General features: G+C 45.9%; 3 protein-coding genes across 9 annotated transcripts; 2 read left to right on the top strand and 1 right to left on the bottom strand.

Moving 5' to 3' along the window:
• The first annotated feature begins 87 nt into the window (after positions 1–87).
• Positions 88–2,356, top strand: LOC138186409 (mitochondrial import inner membrane translocase subunit Tim21). 5 transcript variants are annotated; one of them, XM_069126282.1, is made up of 5 exons: positions 88–197; positions 1,339–1,543; positions 1,618–1,852; positions 1,927–2,026; positions 2,101–2,356. In XM_069126282.1, the coding sequence occupies exons 2-5, from the start codon at positions 1,342–1,344 to the stop codon at positions 2,233–2,235; spliced, it is 672 nt and encodes a 223-aa protein (XP_068982383.1). In that variant the 5' UTR covers positions 88–197; positions 1,339–1,341; the 3' UTR covers positions 2,236–2,356. The 5 variants fall into 5 exon arrangements, with proteins under 5 accessions (XP_068982383.1, XP_068982379.1, XP_068982382.1 ...); XM_069126278.1 differs by lacking the exon at positions 88–197 and adding an exon at positions 380–520; XM_069126281.1 differs by lacking the exon at positions 88–197 and adding an exon at positions 659–787.
• e(y)2 (enhancer of yellow 2) lies at positions 188–776 on the bottom strand. The gene is made up of 2 exons (XM_069126284.1): positions 637–776; positions 188–514 (listed from the first exon to the last, which is right to left on the bottom strand). Exons 1-2 carry the CDS (start codon positions 684–686, stop codon positions 286–288), a joined length of 279 nt encoding a protein of 92 aa, XP_068982385.1. The 5' UTR covers positions 687–776; the 3' UTR covers positions 188–285.
• A 479-nt stretch (positions 2,357–2,835) lies between the features above and the next one.
• On the top strand, positions 2,836–11,202 carry Tg (transglutaminase). 3 transcript variants are annotated; one of them, XM_069126469.1, is made up of 10 exons: positions 2,836–3,545; positions 8,200–8,549; positions 8,637–8,769; positions 8,849–9,078; positions 9,161–9,474; positions 9,577–9,846; positions 9,959–10,038; positions 10,127–10,271; positions 10,348–10,654; positions 10,737–11,202. In XM_069126469.1, the coding sequence occupies exons 1-10, from the start codon at positions 3,413–3,415 to the stop codon at positions 11,040–11,042; spliced, it is 2,268 nt and encodes a 755-aa protein (XP_068982570.1). In that variant the 5' UTR covers positions 2,836–3,412; the 3' UTR covers positions 11,043–11,202. The 3 variants fall into 3 exon arrangements, with proteins under 3 accessions (XP_068982570.1, XP_068982572.1, XP_068982569.1); XM_069126471.1 differs by lacking the exon at positions 2,836–3,545 and adding an exon at positions 7,560–7,657; XM_069126468.1 differs by lacking the exon at positions 2,836–3,545 and adding an exon at positions 7,682–7,909.
• The last annotated feature ends 11,912 nt before the right edge of the window (positions 11,203–23,114 follow it).

The raw sequence follows: 23,114 nt of genomic DNA, 5'->3' as shown, positions 1-23,114 counted from the left end.
AGAGGCTGATGCATTTTTTGGTTAACTTTTTTAACATTGTATCAATGATCTAGCTATCTATTTGAACTGATTTCTGTTGACAGTTTCCAACCGTTTTTTTTTTATATATAATTACTTAAATAATAAAATGTAATTAAATGCAAAATAGGTTTATATTTATATAGTTAGACAATCAAGGCATTTCTAACAGTTTATATGTAAATATAATATATTTGTAATCTTAGCGTAAATTTATCAGTTATTGCAGTATGGCCATAGTATGACAGTGTAATGAATTTCTTATTGTTACATTTTTAATTTTTCTTCTTGAGCAATCAGTTGATTTTTTATTTTCTGTAGGAGTTCCTTTTTAACAGAATCTGGAACAAGTGTTCTTGCTTTAGTTGTAACCATTGAAAGCAGTTTATCATAAGTAATATCATGACCATGTTCTTTTATTAAATCCTTGCAGATTAATTTTACTTGATCTCTCCATCCACATTCAACTAATCGACGACGTAGCAACTCTTTTAGCCTAAAAGTAAGGTTAATTATAAGTCTAAATAAGCAATTGTTACAAGATTTTAATCGGTGAATACACTAAAGAATATAATACAAAATTTTGGACATATCATATATTTATAAATGAATATTTACCCGTCGCGATCTCCAACCATAACTAGCCTTTGATGTGGAGCAGTCTTCATTAGGACTTTTAATTTTATCTATTTTTCTATTAACAGAATTTTATAGCTTCTCTTAAAACACGATCTTTAAGGAGAGCCGCACTGTTTACTCCTCTTAATATGTAAGATAGGTTATGTTGTTTTGTCTTTTCGAGTTCATAACCTAACATTGTTTCATTTCTCAATTTCTCATATAGATGATGAAATAACCAAACATGAGCATAGATTCTAAAAGTGTTGTTTAAAGTAACCTATCATTAAAATACCATTATTGATATTTATTCATAATTATTTCGGTTTTTTTACAAATGAAATATTTCTTATTAATCCATAGGTATGTAAAATAGGTAAAGAAAATAGATGATGAATTATTAAAAGACGGCTTCAAAATCTACTAGGATAATTGGTACAATGTTTGTGATAATTTCAGAATTATTATTTTTACAGCATGCAACATATGTTAAATGTTATTTGATCATTGTGATGACTATAAATATCATTTTTGTATTTTATTTAAATACTTTTTAACTACTTTTATCAGTTACTTTGCATTATTACTATTGATAGAATTTTGTATAGAATTAGTCTGTACGGACAGCATAGTTGAATACTTTGCAATAGTTATTGTTTACTTTTATTCCGTTTGTACATGGAGTATTTATCATCATTTTAGGAGATGGCATCAGCACGAGTAATCAATTGCATTTCGTACAAAAGACTTATAGCAGTCTCTAGTCTAAAAAATGTATACATTCTTTCTAATTTTAGTATTAATTCTAATTTTCGACAAAATGCATTATATTGTACGAAAAAATCAATTGCTAAAACAGATCATGTTGAACATGAAAATAAAATACAAGTTGGATTTGCGGATGTAGGTAAATTTCCTATGTATATATGGACACATAAAGCATAAAAACCAATACCATCCTGAATATTGTTTTTATTACAGTTAAAGAAAATACAAAATCTATTGGATATTTAGGTGTAATAATCGGTGGTATAGGAATTACTGCCTTCATGTTTTATATGATTTTTGATGAATTATTTTCCAATAAAAGTCCAAACAGCGTATACAGTAAAGCATTAGATCGCTGCATCAAACATCCTAAAGTAACAGATGCCCTAGGAGAACCAATAAAAGCATATGGAGAAGAGAGCAGACGTGGACGTAGAAGTCACATAAGGTAAAGTTATATTTGTACTTATTACTGTTTCTCTTTATAGTTAATATTATTATTAACTACATATAATATTTCAGTCATATTACCTTTGAAAAGGATGGAGTACGTCATATGAGAATGAAATTTTATATTCAAGGTATAAGGAGACGTGCAACTGTGAATTTAGAAGTGCAAGAAGTAAGATATAATGTTTTTATATTTTGTAGACATTCATTTTAAGATTAATTAAAAATGTAACTTTTATGTATTAGGATGAATCTGGCAATTATATGTACAGATATTTATATGTACTTGTGGATGATATTTTGCAAACTATTATTAAAATAGAAGACAATAGAGAGCAAAAGAAGAGCTCCATTACTGAAGCAGAACTTGAATGGAATTAATATGTTAGATCTTTCTAATTAATATTTAGTACATTATGTATAGAAATGCTTATAATTGATTATTTTAAATACACTTTTTTAAAATTTGTGTCAAATAAATATGGTGATACTTGAAAGAAAAGTTTTATATTTATTTGTAAATCGTGGGCTGCATAATAGTCGCAAATAAATATTTTTTCATATGTTATAACAAGTTCTTATGAAATAAAGAAGAAAATATGCTAATAACAATATTTCTCTTTAAAAGTAATAGTCTTTAAATAGATGTAACATTCAGGAAATTCGAGGAACGAAAGTTTACTTATGTGACTTCACCTTCCTGTAACGAGAATCGAGGTTCAAGCGAAATAAATAAAAATGAGTTACAATACCTTTAAGATAATGTTTATGTTATTACTAACAGAAAGGATAAGTATAATTTAGAATGAATGAAAAAGAAAGAAAGAGGTAAATAATACCTACGATGGTCAGGTAAATATGCGAAGGGATCGTTAGCATTCATGACCATCTAAAAATTGATCGGAATCTGGGGAGAGATCATGTCGTCTGCATCATTTATGATGCCAACTGAGTCTCTGACAGTCCTTCATTTACTCGCGAGCAGATCGACAGAGCGCGTCGTCTATATTAGTCCGCGTTGAAGCTTAAATTGTGACGTGATATCATACAGTAACTCCCTGTTTAATTCTGAATCTTTTTCAAACTTATACCGATATTTGACAATTATTTCAATGTTAATAAATCGACATTTCATTACAGAGTTTTAACATACTCTCTGTGCCTTTTAATCGTGTACATATCTCGATGATTAAGATATAATTTAAAATTCTTCTAAATTTCTTAATTTTTATACGGAAGACTTTTCGTGGCAGTGAGTCAATAGCTGAATTGAAACAGAGTCCTCTGAATAAGTGATTGGTACCGCAAGATCCAAATTTCTCTTCCATTGTATCAGATGACCTGTTGTCGGTAATTATGTTTCGTAAAGATAATTCAACGTGAGGTGTACTACTGTAGAACGATCGAAGCGAAATCGCGCGTCGTAGTGGAATGACATGGAAATGTCATCAAAAGTATGGGAAATACTATGAACTTTTGAATTTGAAAGGCAGACAAAAACAGAAGACAATAACTAAATAAAATATATCGTATTTATTGCCGTACAAGATTGAAAAAAATGGGCAAGGTTTGTTCTTGTTTTTCACGATTTAGAGCAATTTTTACACCCGAAACTGTTACGGACAGTCCCCTTAAGCCATTATGCACAAAACCGGAATGTCTTCCACGGCCACCTGCTGCATCTAGTTCTGGTAAGTTCCGAGCAACACTGTTTACAAGTTAAATAATTTCCAATTGGAACGATCGCCTCAAACTGTAGATCAAACTATGCGTTCGCGAGAATTTCTGTAACCTAACGCGCGATGACAAATACATTTCAATACTTGTAAATCACTGTAAACATATATGGACAATATACCTTTTACTTTATACTTGCAGAAGTTAATCTGCGATAACCTTCTCGTATGATTGATGACCTTGACGCGTGTAATTCACAATTAGAATTGATCTTTTCCTATATATTAGATAAACGATATCAGAATCCTGTGATTTGGCGCGTGTGAGAAAAAAAATGACGTTTCCGGAAGAATATCGTTCTTCGTAGAATCTCGTTCTATTTTGTAAGTCAATTTACTGAGAATCGATTTATTCCACGCTCGAACAAATAGCAACGTGTTAACGCGATCTAGACAGAAACCGATGATTTATCGTGCTTCTATTATTATATCTAACGTAGTTATAACGGCGGAAACGAGAGCAGCTCAAAACAATCCTCGAAGGATTTCCAAAGTTTCTAGTCCTTGGCACGAGCGACGCTTTTCTTTTTGTATACATATTTTTAAGACCTATTTTAAGAAAGCACGTGCTAGCCAGCCAGTGTATCGAGGGTGCTCTTCGATCTTCGATATGTGCGAAATGTGCTTTCGATAGTTTCGATCATCGTTTATCATAATCATCCGAGCTATACCGAAACGTTTGCTTTGAGTTCGTTACGGCGGTGATGTCATTAGCCGCTACATGTTTTTAGGCAACTGCGTAATTTCGAAAACTTCCTGTTACTACTTTTTCGATGTAACGACGCAACTTGCGTTGCTTCTGTTTTACCGGCTCGGTATGGTTTCAAGATCAAGGCGAAGATTTACGAGAGAATCTTGGAAGAAATATTTTTCAAAAGTTTAGTCAACAGATATGTTCGGTTGGAAATTAGCAAGCAAACAGAAATCGCGCGAACAACGTGAATTCCTCTCGGCGCTTGAAAATTTGGTCGATAGTACTTCACCAAAGAAAATAAACTCGTCTTGCCAGCCAGATGGGAAATCTCACTTTTCGCTTCTTTCGCGGCCAGTCGGCCCAAATCGAATTATTCGACGATGTACGTCTCCTTAGTCTTGTTACGCGTGCAGACTTTCGTCGTGACTCTTTAGCTGCTATCGTTTCCATTGCGATTCTTTCATCCGCCAATGTGCAACGTAAAACGGATAAAACGTCCCTCCTCTCGAGACTGTGGATATTTGTGAATCGATAAAAGGTGGAAACGAATGCGACATTACAACGTGTGTTTAACGGCCTCGAGGTGTGACCACTGCCATGAATGAAAGTAAAATTACGCAAGTGGCACCCTGACCTCTGAGGTATGACGTCAGCCTCAATTACGCACAGTTGTATTATTACCCGAGCTTTTTCCGAGATCGAAAGCAGACTCAACTATTTATGATTCATCTTCTTGGTATTTCTAATTGTGAGATAGCAAGTCATGTAACGCGAATACGATATTTTGACGCGAATTCAATCGCGCCAACGTTACTTCGATTGATTTTAAAACCGACCGAACGAGTTATCTCTTCTTCTGGTAATATTTCGTAGCCAATCGTTTTTACGCGATTACCTCGCGGATTAAAATTGCGCGCGATGTCGTCGTGCAGTAAATAAAAGCCAGTATTAACGCATAGTATTAACGAACGAACAGAGCAATTCGTTATACGATAAGCATATCTTGGATGTTCGCCGTTTCTTCAAAATATGCGTCTTCCTGTCGCCTCGCGTTTGAAACTGCAATAATGCCATGTACAGTATATACCAAGAAGAATGTTAATCTTATGCGGATATCGTTGTTCGCATGAAACGAAAGGAAGTTCCTGTTGCACCAGCAACATGCATAGCCGCTATTTATCGCCGTAGCTACTACGGCACGTGCTAAAACTCGTCACACAGGCTTTTGCTTAATTATTTACAGCCGCTTCTCTAACAAGTGTAACTTCGCTTCCTCTAGCGCTGATAACTTTTTACGATATTTGCACCGATGGAAACTCAAATCCACGCGTTCTATGTGCTCGTCCTATCTTCATTGAAACTTAGTTTGCCAGTAATTGAGTCGATTTTTATGGAAATTATGAATATTCTCGATCGTGGTAGGCTTGAATTCTCAGTATCGTACGAACGAAAAGAGATAAATCGTTTAGAGAATGAAAATTCTATTCTTATGTTGCATCGAATACATGACATCGCGCGTCATCATCGGTTGCTATGGATAATCTGCATTCTAGAACACTTATCTGTGTCTACTTAACTATATATATATATATATATATATACATGTGCATAGCAGATTGCCTCGTGGCGTTATTTTTAATCGAAAACAATACCATTAGGTATGTAGATGCCATAATTTCTTGCCGCTTACCAACTCACCAAAATAGCATCGATTTCGTATGAAACCGGTTGAAGTAATCGTATGACGGCTGCACTATATACAGATACTTTGAGTAATTTGATCGTTTAACACGATATTTCTTACGCGATCGGCTGTCCGGCTGTCGGCTTATTATATATTATGCGATAGATCAATATTTATTTCTAATTGATCCGGTATAACATTAAGTACGACGGTGTTAATAGAAAGGTAACTGAACCGAGGAATTTTCACTACCAAACTAACCGATCGTAAGTAGCCACGTAATCTTGAAGATTAAACTTTAGTAGATAAATAAATTTGTTCTTGCATCTGTGTTTTCCTAACGATTCTCCGTTATTACGTATAGGCAGCTTACGATTCTCCCACTTGTGTACAGACACACACGCACACACACACACACACACGTGCGTCGCAGCGATAAAAATTGCAAGCGAATAAGCAAGAATCTGTGAAAGGATGAAGAAATAAAAAAATAATAAGAAAGGGGCGAAGAATTGGCGAAAGGAGAGAAACAGAGCGTAGAGGATCGAAGAAAATTAAATAAACGAACAATAAGCAAGATTAATGTACATGACCAAAAAGGAAAAACCTAAAGATGTGAAGGAACGAATAACGTGTAGAGAAAACAGAGGTGAATTAATGTGATGCCTGGCTGTACCAAAAATTTGCAAGAGAACGAATAAAGTAAAATTTATAAAAAATCAACGGATGAAAAAGAACAAAGGATAGGGAAATGAAAAGAGGTGGAAAGATTTGAAAAAGATGTTTCCGCGTATTACTTTAACACGTGCTTATCTAGCTTTTCGATGTATCTGTGATACATATTTGTCGATGGATACGTTGTTTCCGTACACACCCTTCCTTTTCTATCTTGCAAAATTCTCCGCGTGAAACTTCTTAAAAGTTAGCCGCGTGAAAGAAAATCGGTCGTAAAGATCGGTATTTGTCTATTTACTCTATGGAACGGTTTCGCTTGGAATCGCGATTGAACGAGGACAAACGAATCGCTAACAACGAAAATAGGTGACGGCCGGTGCGAGCAAGTTGCGTTTCCACTTCTTTTCGCAATATGGGAATTAATTGCGTCGACGAGTTTCTTTGTCAAGGCTTGAATTTTAAATAGTCGCGGCTTTTGCAAACCGATTTAAGACGAAAACACGCTAGACGTCGATACTAATTGAACGTACCGATTGATTCTCGTAATTGTACGATACATGGAAACGAGACAATTATTGCCGCCAAAACTGGTAAACGTGTCAACACTGGCGTAATGACTCTTTCGACGATCCGTAGTTTTTCACTGGCCTTGTCAATCTACTCGAGCGTATGGATCAGCCGCTTTCCACGTACATCTTGATCACGTTCGACCATATAAAGATGTTGTTGGCGATCTTCGACATTCGTTTTCTTGGAATACGGCGCGACAGATTATCTGATATACAATTCGTTTCGTAATTACCAGAGTAAATTGTGAGAAATAATCGATAGGATGAAGAGTAGGTGACTCCGACTGGTACCTAGACTCATCGATGACGCCATGTATGGTTGCGTTCGTCGATGCAGAGAAGTCCTTGACGTATCTCCTAGAATATAGCAACCCACCCAACGTGTAGGGCGGCGCGGCGCGTAAAGCGGAGCACCTCGTCTCGCCGTTCCGTACCGTGCAGTCATGTACAGTATACAGCATTGCAATTTCTTCCTTATTTCCAGAACGGGGAGCGATCGCTCACTCTCAGTGATTTCATAGAACTCTGAGCGGTCGAAGGACCGCGGCGCGAAATCCGCCGATGGATTCAGTCTTTCGTTCGTTTTCGAGGGACGAGTTTGCATTCCCGAGTCCTCGAAGGATGTTTTATAGATTTTACGATCGTTACCGGTCTTTCAATGATCGCCGTTCCAATCCCTTTCCATTCAGATTTTACTGTGAGTGTTCGCATTCTCGCGATCTCGTTTCTATCTTGAACCTTTCGACGCGCGGTGTTCCTCCTTTCAAAATCTCGCAAATAGTAAAAGACTAGGCAATTTTTAATTATTCCATTGGATCGTATCTTTATCGTCGTTGGCAATTCGCCATACGTACGAATTTACTCAAGCGTTTCAGGCAGAATCAGAAATATCGTTATGTAAAGCGTGTTTCGTGCGTTGGAACCGTCGCGTCGCGTCGTAAACGAAGTTAAAATGGTAAAAAAATCGTATTCGTATTCTGCCCGCAGGGGAAGATTTCGGAGTTCCAGTGTTGACGATCGCAGACGTGGATCCGTGTATCGCGGAGAATGGAGTCAATCACAGAACATCCAGATACGACTTGATGACTAGACAGGACGACAAATCTAGGCTGGTCGTTAGACGGGGGCAAGAATTTTACTTACACTTGACTTTGTCCAGAGATTACGAGCCAAGTATCGATGGTATGTCGATAATTTTCACGGTTGACGGAGTCGAGAGGCCGCTATACGGGCACGGAACCCTCGTTGCGACGGCTGTTCTTTATCCGGGAGAACCGTCCGAGGGTCCCTGGCATGCCACCATTGACGCTATTCAACACAATTTTATTCGATTGAAGGTAAGCGATCAAAGGCGTATCGTCTTTCATGCGTTTTCCATCGGCGCGGTCCTAACACGAGCGATTCTTCTTTTGTCACTTTCTCAGATTGTTGCAGCTCCCGACGCGATAATAGGCAAGTGGAGGATAGACATCGACACCAAGAACAAGAATTTAGACGGAGCCGTTAGTTACACGGTGAAACAACCGTTTTATCTAATTTTCAATCCCTGGTGCAGAGGTAGGGGAACTCGATTTCGATGAAAGAGGCCAACCGAAATCCGAATACGTGGGACAATGATCTTTTGAAAATTTTCCAGAGGACGCGGTGTACATGGAGGAGGAAGATCAGCGACAGGAGTACGTGATGGCGGAGGATGGTTTGATATGGCGTGGAAGCTACAATCGTCTGAGACCAACGGTTTGGAAATATTCGCAATTCGAGCGGGACATATTAGATTGCGCGCTGCATCTGATGATTCAAGTTGGGAAAGTTCGAATACACGGCAGAAACGATCCTGTCGTTATATCTCGCATTCTGTCGGCAGCTGTGAGTACTCGAATCGACTTCTTTGGCTGACACGTCTTTTTGCTCTCGATCGCGAAACTCAAGGAAAGTTGCCGCTTTACAGGTAAATTCGCCGGATGACAATGGCGCGGTAATGGGTAACTGGTCCGACGATTTTGGAGGTGGTACACCACCGACCAAATGGTTGGGTTCGCAAAAGATCCTGCAACAATACTATAAGACGAAGAAACCGGTCAAGTATGGTCAATGCTGGGTATTCTCGGGAGTGTTGGCCACCGTTTGCCGTACCCTGGGACTACCTTGTCGCGTGGTAACCAATTATGCGAGCGCGCACGACACTCAGAGCAGCTTGACCGTCGACTATTTCGTCGATGCCGAGGGGAAAGTTATGGAGGAAATGAACAGCGATTCGATATGGCAAGTATTACGTCTAAGTATACTCAGGTAGTTGCAGCGCGTACCGATCATATACGCGCACGCGGTTCCATCGTTTTTCACTGCGATCCGGTCATTTCGTAGGAATTTCCACGTGTGGAACGAGGTATGGATGACTCGATTGGACTTGTCGCCGGAATATTCTGGTTGGCAAGCGATCGATGCGACTCCTCAGGAATTGAGCGAGGACGCGTACCGTTGCGGACCGGCTTCCGTCGCCGCTGTGAAGAAAGGCGAGGTTCTCCGACCTTATGACAATGCCTTCCTCTTCGCCGAGGTCAACGCGGATAAAGTGTTTTGGCGTTACAACGGACCGACTCAACCTTTAAAGTTGATTCGAAAGGACGTGTACGGGTGAGTATTTCACGCGTTCCAGTCTTCCTTTAAGATCGATCGATTCGTCGTTTATTCCAGCAAAGAGAATAACGTCCATTTGTTTTACCTTCTTTTCTTTTTCGATACCTAGCATCGGGCAATTTATTAGCACGAAAGCGATCGGTAGATGGGCGAGGGAAGATATCACTCATACCTACAAGTATCCAGAAAGTAAGAGATCCTTCGAAGAGCGAGCGAGCAGCGAGTCCTCGATTCTTGCTAAAGTCTTAACGCGCGGTTCCTTGTTTTCGTTTCACAGAGTCGGAAGAAGAACGGGCTGCCATGTTGAAGGCGTTGCGTCAAAGTCAGTCGTTGTTTAGTCGTTATTACCTCAACGAGGAGTTCAACGATGTCATGTTTAACTTCGAGTTACGCGACGATATCGTGATCGGACAACCTTTCAGGTATTTCTTCGTTTGTTCCTTAGCTCCGTTTACTCTCCGTTTAGCTCATATACTCACGAGATGCGTCCTGTTACAGTGTCGTGTTGCTGATCAAAAATAGAAGCAATTACAACGAGTATGAGGTCTCGGTGATTTTAAGAGTAGAGACGGTTCTGTACACCGGACGGGTCGGCGACCCAGTGAAGAGATTAAATATCGATCGACTGGTGAGACCTGGAGTCCTCGAGGAAGTGCGTATGGATGTATCTTGGGAGGAATACGGGCCTCGACTATTGAATCAGTGCGCATTCAATATTTCCTGCCTGGCCACCATCAAGGACACCAATTTCGAGTACTTTGCGCAAGACGACTTTCGCGTGAGGAAACCAGACATTAAAATCACGGTACGTAGGTGTTCTCTACGTTCTATCCTATCTACGTTTATCGCGTAATCGACGACGAAGTAAATTAAAATCGTTTCCGTAGTTGGAGAACGAGCCGGAAGTTGGCAAGACGCTAAACGCGACAGCGAAATTTCAAAATCCGCTACCCATCCCACTGAAGAAGTGTAGATTCTTGATCGAGGGACCTGGAATGGACGAGCAGCTGAAATTGAAACTGTCGGACCAGGTAGAGGTGGACGCGTACGCGGAATGTTCGTTCTCTATGGTACCGAAATTCGAAGGCCGCGCCACGATCGCGGCGAAATTTTACTCGAAAGAGCTCGAGGACGTTGACGGTTTCGTCAATTTTATGGTAAAATCGATGAAAGCTGTTGCAAACGGCGAGTAACGAGCCGACGAACTGAAATCGACGGCGTAAGTAGTCTGTATTCACGAGTCTTCCAGCGAGCTTCGTCTTTTTAACAAGTGTTCGTAATGTTTTGTACGAAATAAAAGTTTGAAAGTCGCTCGCCTCGCATATGCCGTATGCGGAGGTGGCGCGAGTCGAACATTTTCGTTCAGATACTATGCACGATCCTTTTCCTACCGCGGCGTCTACATCGAGAACGTTTAGAGTAAACGTCAGAAACGAGAAGAAGCGGCAGGACGAATGGCATACCGGTTCGGAACAGGCTTCTACGTTAGGCCAATAAAAAATTCAATCGACAGAGAACTACCTGAGCAGCGTGGATAGCCGGGACTACCGACTACACGCGGCAGGCGATATTAACGAGCGGCGATCGAGAGAGTCACTGTGTCGTGTGCGTGATTATTCGGAATAACAGACGGAGATATGGAAGAGAAGGAAGGAGAAGAAAAGGAGAAGAAACGGGACGGGGAAGAGAAACGATCGCGATGATGACGAGTGTTCACGAGCGCACGCATGACACTGACGCGAGTCATGCATCACCATCTAGGAAATTAACGTTGAAATATTATAGACGATGAATGGACCCGATAGCGAGCCAACTCGCCCGGGACGGAGTCCAGCTTCGACCACTTCCCTGCGAAAGAAACTGGCTGCTAGCCGACTCGACGGTAAAACCAATCGACCAAGTTCGTTGGACGGTACGTCGATCGATCGAAATGGGAAAGCAGGGTGGGGTTCGATGACAGACATTAATTTACTATTATCTAAGGACGCGAAGAGTACGCGTGGATATACCGCGTGCGTGATTTCCCCAGCCCACGTACCTGCGACTCGCGAATCGCAATCGCGTGGAGACGAGGTAGTATTTTTATAACGGGTTCCCGTTTCGATTAAAAGAGACTAAAGAGGAAGAGGAACGGAACGATAAGCTGGTAGCAAGTGAAGACGAATACGAGGATCGTAGAAGGGGGGAAGAAAAATGATAAACGAAAACGTTGGAGTGGAAGAGAGCGAAGAGGGTGGCGGAGGGTGGCGAGGAAGTCGGCGGGAGACTAGCGAAGTGAAGAGGGAGGAAGAGAGAAAGGGAGAGGAAGAGAAGAAGAGAGGAAGAACGATATGGAAGATAGTAGTGAGATATGTCTAAATACATAACCGTGACACGTGATGGACGTGTTGCGGCCCCTGTCTACAGGGGTCTCGAAGAAGCCTACGGGGCCCGTACCGATCTCCATTTGGATCCACGGGATTCTGGACTTGGCACCCTGCTACGCGCCATGCATCAACACCCAAGATCCATCCCATTATACCTCATCAGAATAACAAACACGCCTTCCATGCTAAACCAACATTCTTTTGTTCCCATCGAATCCCAGGATCCATCAGAATCGCCGCGAACCATGCGCGTCAGTGACGTATATGTTTTCGTGTAGCCAACAGGCCATAGGGGGTCTTCTCTCAGGCCTACAAGAATCTCAGAAGATATCGTGAAATATCGTCGGATGGCAGAACCAGCGGTTCCAGACCCTCCCGAAGCTTCTCTTCGCCTCTGCGTTTCCATAGTTTGCCGATTTTCTAGCTCGGTTTCGTTGGTCGTCGCGAGACGACCATTTTATTTCATGCCCGTATACACCTAAGATTATGGCTATTCGCTCGATTACGTTCGCTTTAGAAGGGTAACAGATCGCCTTTTATCATCCCTCTTGAACGAACGTCTCGCTTTGACGACACGTTTCTAGATGGCAGCACGCTCTCGAATCGTCGAAGGGATGTATCACGTAGCTCGAAATTGATGGCTCAGGGGAACGAAAAACTCGGACGATGATAAAATTTGATTCGCGGGAGGAAACGTCGAAATACGTAAAAATGTGGTATTTAGCGTGCAAGGCGAACGTAATAAATCGAATGCGCTAGGCATTCACGATCACGTTGCGTATCGATGGTTTAGTAGCGATCGTAAACAATCATAATCGAGATCACACGAAATGCGAGTGACCGCGATAACGCGTAACGCGTACGCGGATTCGTTACGTTCCACGTTTGATCTACGAACCAGCGGCGCGTTGCATCGTTCGTAGAACGAACTGGAAAATCGAAAGAACGTCCGACGACCAAGTACGCATGAAAACGAAAGAAGAGCGGCTCTTTCGATTATTCGAGACGGGAAATCCCTGTTTTGCGATTCGACGCGCTCTAATCGATCGTCCGAAGTGGCCCGCGGGGCGACTCCTAGCTCGACCGCAACGATGGACTTAATTTCGCTATTCGAAGCAACATTGGGAAGTGGCGTGCATCCAGCCGCGTGCACGTGTACGTAATGTTTCCCGTCATCAGGAAAACTCTGTGCAGTAAAAGTGTCGAAACGGTTACTACCTTTCCTTTTACGTCTCTCGACCTTTATTCCCCGCGAATTCATTCCCGCGTAGGGGCAATAAAGACCACCGCTAATTCTTGGAAGGTATTTTTTTCAAAGGAACAGGACGAACGATGAATTGGTCGTGGAAACGGCAAACTAAAACGCGATACGAGAGGAAATTGGTTGGCTCGGTGTGGCGTGGCTTTCGACCGGTCGATCTTTTAAAACGCGTTGTCGTGCATCTTTTCAATCGCGTTTCCGACTACTCGTCACGTCCCTTGACAGTTTACCGTTTACCTTTTTCTGTTTGCACGAGCATCCCCGGTGCGGTTCGGCATTGTCAGCGAACAAAGCTACGTAACGACGAGAGGAAAGGTAATTCGTTCGATAGACAGACATCGGGCAAAACGTGGTCGTACGACGAAACAAGGAAGAGGCCGTGTTTCGTCGACGCGATTCCACTCGATCGCGAGCGGAAAATTTCCGTTTCACCCATTTCGACCAACACGATCAGTCGCGAGAAATTAGCTTTCTCGTTGGAAACTGTGGTGAAACGAAAGCCGCGCGCGTGCTCGAGTTCTTCCCCTGTAACGTGGATCGTGTCGTATCGAATTCCAATCTAATTTGCATCGGAGGACGGAACGGTTGTTTACCCACGTATAAGCCCGAACAGTTGCGAGCGGCTGGCAGCGTATTTGCGCGAGGATTTCGTCGAGGCGGTAGAGAAAGGAGCGGCCAAATCGGCCACACCGCCTTCCTTCGTATACTGCTCGAGGTAGGGTGGTATCGAGGGATCGTAGGAGGGATTCCGAAGACGAGGCGAAGCAGGAAGGGACTGGAAAAAAGGGAGAGATACAGCGCGACTACCTTATTACGCATGCACCCTGTCTAACAAAAACGACTCGCTCGTTGACTGACTGACTGACTGACTAACTGACTGACGCCCCGTACCACCGCTTCGCGTTTATATTCCCGCGTTTGTACAAGATGAACGTGCAACTTGCTGGATGGAAATGTACGGTTGGTCGCGAAACGATGAAAAAGTCTGGCCGAATGAGGAGAGAATAGATAGAGAGAATAGGTGGAAGAGTCGGTTGGAAAGGGCGGCGATTTATCGTGCCGAGGTAGATGATACTAGTTAGCAGTTTCGTAAGTGACGAGAATCGTTTGAAAGTCACGCGCTGAAAGGAGAACAGGGGTACGAACCGGTTTACGAAATTGACCGAGTTCAAAGGGTATATTTATCCGGACAAAAAGTAGAGGACAAAGGATGGACTGGAATCGGGGGCAGGCAAATGGTATTTAATACGCCGTGTGACTGACGCGCCGTACCGGCGTTGTATCGGCGAGGAATCGCGTGTCAACGTTTAGCGGCAAGAACGACGACCGTTTAGGTTGGCGTTCGAAAAGAACAGACCGTGCCCGCGGGAATTCGCGGCCATTGTGTCGGCCATCCTTGATCGGCGACTATTACGTCGGCGGTTATGCTCGTGACGCGAAATGACAGGTTCTAGGGAACATTTGGCCGACGTTGGACATCGATCTTGGATTCCGCCACTTTCCGATATAATAGCGGCGGCAAGATCGGTAGGTGGACAACGGTCGAACCGCAACGTCGTTGGGATTCGTCGAAAAGGTTTGAGGATGCGAGCGAGCCGCGAAGCGGCGACGTCTATCGGTTCGGTGAAGCGGTTCGCGTGCCTCTCGTAATCGCTTGTCGTTCAAATTATGTAGCTCGATTTCGTAAAAATATTAGAAGACTGCGCTCGCCACATAATTTGCGCTAAATGGACGACATCTATTTAGAAAGTAGGCAATTTCCTTTCTCCATGGTTCCGCTGCACGTTGTATCCTCTTTGCCTCTGTCTTCCCCCCCCCGATCTTTGTCCCTGAATGCTATTTGTTCGCCACGAATTTGGAAATTATCGGTGATTTACGACGCGCGCGTTTCCTTCTTCTTCTTCTTCTTCTTCGCACGCACGCACGCTGGCCAGATACGACGCTGTAGAAGTGCAACACACAAAGACGCTAAAGATGCTCGTTAGCTCGTTGGAGATCGGTTTTGGCCGTGAACAACGTGTATACGACAGCCCGTGATAGAAGTCGGCTTTTCCGATTGGGAAAAAAAGAAACGCGTTGCATTTTGCGAGCAAAGGCAGGCGACAGGAGGAGAATGGCTCTCCCTCGGGAGAGATCGCGGCTTTATACAGCCAGTTGACATCGAAATCCAGTGACGTATCTAATTGAGAGCAGTTTAACGGCGAGGGCGGATCAGTAGGATAAGCCGTAAGCCGACGAAGCCGCTGCACGAGATCACCCTAGGCTTATAACTGCCGGGGAATCTTCTTCGGACCTCTCTCTTCCAACTACCCTCCTGCATCGTGGTTCTGCTACGCCAAGGGTATTGCGGCTCGTGATACGACAGCCCTCTTGCCGTCCTTCCAGCAGACCGGCTCTCTTCTCCCCTTGCTGCCTCTCACCCTGCCCTCGCGTGCCCCCAGCTGCTACCCTCGCCTATCTACCAGAGAATCCGGCGTAAATAATGCCGATTATCCCCCCGGCAATTGTTTTATCGACCGAGCTGTCCCGCTCGAAGAGCAATCTCGAAAGAGGGTGGCCCCGTTCCGCGCCTCACCTCCGACCTTTCCCCGAATCCCATTCCACTGACCTTACACAGATTTACGAGTCGCTTCGCGGAGGGTGAAGACTCGAAAAGTAAATTTCCCCGCTCGTTCGCGTAACCTCTCGCTCCGGAGAATGGCAGGAAACTCGCGTAACGTCGAACCGGCCCGTTTCGGCGAAGACGTCGCGTTCCATCGCGCGATTCCGCTCGCGGACATCGAGCATTCTCGCCAGGATGAGTTACCTGCCGCCCCGCCGACGCGCGCGAGGAACAGCTTCTCGCTCTGCCGCGTCTTCTAATGGAAACGACGAAAAAACGTATCGCGGGGTAATTCGACCGCCCCGTCCGAGATAACGGCGCGCGTTCAGCGCGGATACATCGCGCCGCGTAGATCGTGGATAACGAGCGCGTTTATAATTTTCGAAGGGTACCCTTTAATAGTTTCGGTTTGATCGAATCTGCGAGCTCCGCTTCCTTCGCGGCTTAATGTAATTCGCCGAGCCGTTCGCTTTTTGCCTGCTCGCCTCTTCCTCCCTCCCACCATCGGTTAATTATGAAATTATCCAGAAACAGCCACTCTCTCTCTCTCTCTCTTTCCTCTAGCCTCTTGAGGCAATATTTGAGCGCGAATTATGCCGGTACCCTCTTCGTCCTCCTCATTATCCCTTCCTACCCTTTTCCTTTCTCGCCATTAGCTGTCTCGTCCCACCCTCGTACGTCCGTCCCCCTCTTTCTTCGTTTCTTCCGCTTCCATTCACCTTACCACCCCGTGTCTGCCGCCTTCTTCAGCCACCGGAGAAGCTTGATTCGGTTAACGGGTGCAGACGAACGCGACTCGCCTTCCATTCGTTCCGACTTGGTAACGTTCGCGCGACATCATCCGCTTATTTCGAGCGTGGTTCGCAAACTCGATTAATATTCTCGCAACGACACGACGACGCGACGCGACGCCACTCTCCGACCGTCTCCTCTCTCGCTAATTTTCCACCTTTGATCGCGATAGCTCGTGCCGATCGCAACGATACGCGCTCCTTTCGCCTCTTATCACGGTGATTTCGGTCAACGGGGGCGGAACTGGGTCACGCGGCGGAAACGAGCGTAACAGAGACCGGAACGATCGTCCGTTGATTGCCGCGCGCGCGTCCACCCTTCTATTCGATCGCTGCCTCCCTCCCTTTCTTCGTCCGGTCGATCCCAACGACTGAATAAGTCTGGCCAATTAAAAAACTAATTTCGATTAGAGTCCCCGAGCGGCCATTCGATATCGTGTAAGTACAAGCCGCGGGGCGCTCGTCGAGAGGGATGAAAAAGACTGGGGGAATCCGACGCTGCCGCGCCATTCGGAAGGGCTAAGAAAAAATAAGGAGGAACCGGGCAATTTGTGCCAGTTTTCACGGCGGAATTTTTACGAGCGACCGTTATCGGGAGCGGTAGCTAGGTAGGAAATATCCTTTAGCGGTGGCTCGCACGCGCACGCTTTTCTCTCGATTAATCCCATCTCGCTGCTCTTATTTTGCCCCGCCGCCGGGGAAAACGGAACGGCTGTCGCGACGCGATCGCCATTGCCGGTCTCAAACCCTTGGTAGGGAAGCGTGCGTGCGTGCGTGCGAGCGAGCGAACGTGCCGTAAACACACGTTTCTAAAATACGTTTGGTTCCGCGACGGTGGTTTATCGAGCAAAAAATCCGCAGAATTTTCCACGATTCCCCAGGGGCCTCCCAGGCGAATCGCTCTACAGATATATTTATTTATGCGCGTATTAGTATTTATGTAGGTGCGTACCTACAGGCCGTGGCACCCCGCGGCTCTCGAGGCGTGGATGCTTCAACCGGTATTTGTTATTCTAATGTCGCATTATATATTTGTTTGGGGGCGTGGGCGAGTAACCCGAAGTGTGAAACACGTTGTAACGCGTAGCTGGTCCTCCTGGAATTCCATCCTGTCGCCTCGGTTCCGGCTCGACGACCGCCGTCTCTTAACCAGCCAGCAGCGGCTCTTCTCAACGCTCCTACGCGTTGTACTCGAAAAACCTTATCGTCGATTCGACGAGACGAGATTTCTTCGACAAAAGACGATGAAACAGCCGTGGCGGTGGCTCCTCGCGCGCCTGGACACCGCGGACAATTTATTCCCCTTATAATCCGTCGCTGATCTCCCTGTCGAGCTGAAGGAACGCGAGCCATCGGTTCTCGTTAAACGACCTTTCGTAAAGGCACAGAATACCGTGAAAATGGGCCAGTATCTCTGAACCAGAGATTCTTATCTTCGGGAATCCCGTACGAACGCGTCCTCGAAATTTACAACGCCAACGTTTCCTGCTTGTCCGGGCTTCAGTCCACCAACAAACTTACTACCGGTAGCGGCAATAAAATGCCGACTTCATTATGTTCGTCCGCCTGGCCACGCGTAATTAATACTCATCTCGATATTAACCTTCAGCCGCTTTGGAAACCCGAGGACGGATTTGTCTCGTAATTCGCGGTTTATCGCCTCGCTGCGTCAAATAGCCGATGCGATTCACCGACCACCTTTGACATCCTAATTAACGAATTATACTCGCCACGTTGGAATTCGTGGACGAACGTCCGCGCGTCGAAGAACTGGTTTCTACCACGCGTCACGTCGCCGCGTTACGCTTCGACGTGGCTTCGCTATCGACGCGGCTGCTGCATCGCTCCGTTTACGCACTCTCGCACACGTGTACGGTGTTACGCGTCCTCGTTAGCCGCGTCGTCGCGTAGACGAACCACCGTGAACTCGTATAACCATCGCGTAAAACCATCGACGCTTGCGCCTAATACGATCGCCCAAATTGGTAGCGCACGATAAACCAACGCCGAAGCGATCTCGTACGCGCGTACGCCGTAAGAAACGACGCGTCGACGCGTAATACACTTTAATCGTGGGTAAATTAAAACATCGAGCAGTGGTATCGACAGCGACGTCCGTAATCGCGCTCGATGTTTCATTCGCCGTGCACGGAACGTGGCCGCGAGAACGAAATACGTACTTGTCTAAAATCGGATAGATCTATTTCGCAGTAACGAAACGAACGTTTTACGTTTGCAGTTTTCGACGCACGACGCGGCTGCCTCGAGTGGGGTGTACAATAAAGAGTTTAGTACATCGTTAAATTATACGCCGTTTAACGATAGCCTGCCTCGTTCTCCGCGTCGGAAAGAGCAAAAGATTTATCGATTCAGTCGAGCCAGCACGATTCACGAAATGTCAGGAAGAGCGATAAACAAACATGCTCGAACCGGATGTAATCGCGTTTCCTCTTCGCGTTTCCTCCCTCTAGTCTCGAGATCTCAGCTTCGCCTCGTGATCCCGCCTACTTTCGATCGCGATGCGCATACGTTTCCGCGGTTTCCATACGTTTGCCTGGTTGCAGCGCGATACGTGGCCGGGCGTCGACGTGATCGCGTGCCGATAGCTTTCTCGCGATCGTTATCGCGGCTAACTCCGTCCGGTTTCTCGACTATCCACGCTCGTCGCGTTATTACCACAGTAACACGGCTGTTTTCTCTAGGTCGTCGAGCCGTCGACGACCACGGCCGGCGATCTTCCATCCCGTACGAGTCTACGATAGTTGCGCTAGCTATAGCTACGCGTCTCGTCCTGCTGATCGAGTGGAATTTTCATGTTTGCTGTTGGGTATTTGGAGGTCGCGTTACCATCGGCAAAATTGCTCGCACGGTACGATGGCTGGCGATTTCGTTACAGACTGTCGCGGTGTGTCGCTCGCAGCGTTCGCCATGCAAATTTGTCCACCACGACAGCCCTTCGATAATTGGCTCCGATTTGTTATTGGATAATTCCCGGCCACGGATCGACGTCGATACCTAACGGTAGCGGCTGGTCGTTTAAAGAATCGATTTCAAAAAGATAGCGGTCGCGCGTCGATCGCTCGACCCTGCTGTACCTATCCTGCCAATCGGCCAAGTTAAAACGCTTGGAGAATCGCTATCGCTGCCAGCTACTAACAGAGAACACACCCACGACAACGAGAATGTTTCTCAGCCACATGAGTTATTCATGACGTATCTATATAGTTCTCCACTTTGTCACTTACACGCGTTCTAACGCTACGCATGTCTCTCTGTCACTCTCTCTCTCTTTCCTGTTCTCTTCCTCGTTTCTATTTATTTATCTATTTATGTATTTATTTATTTATCCGTAGCCAGAGGTGAGGCTATTAGAATACACGTTTTGTTTCGCAGGGACCAACCGCTCCGATCTTTACCAGAATCTCTTCCCACCTCCTGTCGTTCTTCGTCTTTGTCCTTTTCCTTCGTCTCGCTACTTTCGAGCCCACGCATTGTAATCTCGTTGATGCGCGTTGCAGCGAAGAAAAAAGGAACGCGGAGGAGGAATGTGTCGCGCGCGGCATGTGGCCGCATTATGTACGCTTAGCGTGCGCGCGATCGGAACTTGCGAAGAGCGCTAGCGAGAAGTCCTTGCTATACGCGCGCCTACGGGCTTTTCGGCGATTCGTATCTGCTTTAATTTGAATAATCGTTGCTCGTTGCTACGGTTCGCTCGGAATCGTATCTCCCGCGCGGCTTTATCCCATCCGTGGCAGATGCTCGCACGAGTAAGTAAGTACGCGTTCGTCGTCGTCTGGACGCGACGGTTCGCTCGTCCCGAAGCGAAAGCGCTCGAAAAGGCGGCCGACGACCGGAGAAGAGAGTGGCTCTCTGCGTATACAGGCTCGCAAGCGGTTTACGTTTTCCACGCCGGCAGATTCGATTCCCTACTTGGGGCATGGAAAAGCTGGCGCCGCGACGCACTCGACGGCCGACCGAGCCCTTGAGATCGCTCTCTTTCCCTCTCTCGGCTAACCGCGCGATCCGCTGTCCCTTTGGAGAGGCGCGTCTACGTCTCTTCTTCCTTTCCGCTTTCAACGTTTCGACGAAGCTGGTCCTCTTTGCTCTTCCCTCGACATCGTCTCCTCGTTATCGCAGCCACGAACAGTAATTTCGTTGTTATTATTAGGAACGCCCGAAGGGGCGAGGGAAAGAAACCGTGTGTTTACCCTCTCCAGAAGCCACTCGAGAAGCCGAGAAGCTCGTGCCATGAAAGATTCTAGTTTATCTTTCGTTCACGACATTGCTGGATACGCTCTGCTCTGTTCTGCTGCGTGCGTAATTGCTGCGATTTCAACGACCGCCTTTGTCGGTTTTCCTTTCATCCATCGATAACCCTCTTGTATCCGCTCGTAGCTCCGTTTTCTCGAGTAGCTTCCAACGTCACACTCGCGACGATGCTTCCGTATCGCCTTGTCGAATTCGTTTATCGCCTCGATAGCGTTAGAGAATTTCGCGCAACATTTGCAATTTGCATCGGCCGCGTCCTGACAACGACGACGGCCCGTACGTCGAAGAGTCAGCCGTGCCACCGAATTCGAGTGTATACAGCGTGGGTGGCCTGCCACCTCTACCGTCTCTACCTTCCTCCGCCAACGGTAACCACAACTACCAGCGGCCAGGCGTGCAGCTCGCACAGCCTCTCCTCTCTTCCGATGATGAATGACTTTCGTGTACTTCTCCGTTGCGTCGTACCGTGCGGCTCTCGGTCGCGATTCCACCCCGTGTCTTCGCACTCCATCTGCCACGTCCAGTCTCGTTCCTTCCTTCCTACCTTCCTTTCCCTTCGCGATTTTCCTTTCCTCGCTGTACCTTGATTTATGTACGTGTTTTTCCTTGTTCCGTGCGCTCGAGTTCGCCCGCCTGTCCCCCTCTCGCACCCTCTTGCCTCTCCGAGACGTCGACTTTTTTCTCGCTCGAAGGTAAGAAGGGCGAACGAGAAAGCACGGGGTCCTCGCCGTCCTAGTTGAGACGTAGTTGTTCGATCGTAATCGCGCAGGTAGTTTACGTTCGAGGTTTGGTAAAATTCGGCCTGGTCGGAAGTATACACGACCACGCGTATACACGAGAAACTCAGTTAAGTGGATACAGTCGTAGCCTGTTAAACGGCGAGTTTCACCACGGGTGACGAATTTGAAAGGAAACGGTGACACCTCGGAGCATCCGCAACCGCCTTAAAAACATTCGAATGCCAAAGCAAACGGGGGGTCCAGGACAGCTCGTTCCTGCGGTTCGTTCCAATACTCCTCCAGCATGCCGCGTCTTTTCAGCTACCTGAAGAAGAGACAGGGCGAAGGAGACGAGGAGAAGAGGAGAGGAGGAGAGAGAGAGAGAGAGAGAGACGGGTCTTCATATTTTATACGGGATGGGATCCTTTATGCGGTCGACTACGGGGGCACCCAGCGTGTCGAATAGAATTCAGGAGGCCGGTACACGATAGGTATTTTGACATGCCCGAGAAATTAGTATAATAAAGGGGGGACTAGGTAGACCGGCTAAGTGCCTAAACACACGCCGTAAATCTCCCCTCGGTGCTCTCGAAGATCCAACCAATGCGGTAAAACACGGTCTTCGCGATCGTGCGCTTCACGCTGCTGCTTCTCGGACACCGACAGACAGCCCGGATCCTCTGACGTTTGATCGATCGAGATACGTCTACCGAACGCATCTAACGGTCTTTATCGCCACTATGCTTCTGCCCCTTTGTTAGCAGTAGAGTCGCACGCGCGTCCTCCTATCTCCTCCCCGCAGCTCGTTTTCATCTTTTTCATCGTTTCCACTCGACGGTGTCTTTGTTCCCCTTTGCCCTTTTGTCTTTTGCGAGAGATTCGGTTCGGGGCGCAGTTCGTGAGAAACGCCGAGGCTATGAAACGATCGGAACTCTGGGAATCACTTGGATCGACGATATTCGCGAACGTTCGGCCGTCGAGGAGTCTACCACGTTCGAGTCGAACGCGATACGTACAATGGGTCGTTGTACGTGCAAGGATGGCGGAACATCGTGATGCGACGAAAGATATAGGTAGGTATAGAGGCTGGAACTTTCTTCGAAGCTGCTAAACGACTGAGCAAATTCTCACTGCGAGCGATCTCGACGCAACCGTGTACCTGGCAAGTCGATCCAACACCGGAATACGCCTCTATTAGCAGCCGCTGTAGATACGCGTATATCGCGACGCCTGGGCCAACGTCAATGGCGTAAACGC

The sequence above is a fragment of the Bombus flavifrons genome, chromosome 13, assembly GCF_040668555.2.
Source record: "Bombus flavifrons isolate JBK064 chromosome 13, iyBomFlav1_principal, whole genome shotgun sequence".
Lineage (NCBI taxonomy): Eukaryota > Metazoa > Arthropoda > Insecta > Hymenoptera > Apidae > Bombus > Bombus flavifrons.
Note: the sequence above shows the minus strand (reverse complement) of the source record. Positions and strands in the feature narration are given on the sequence as shown.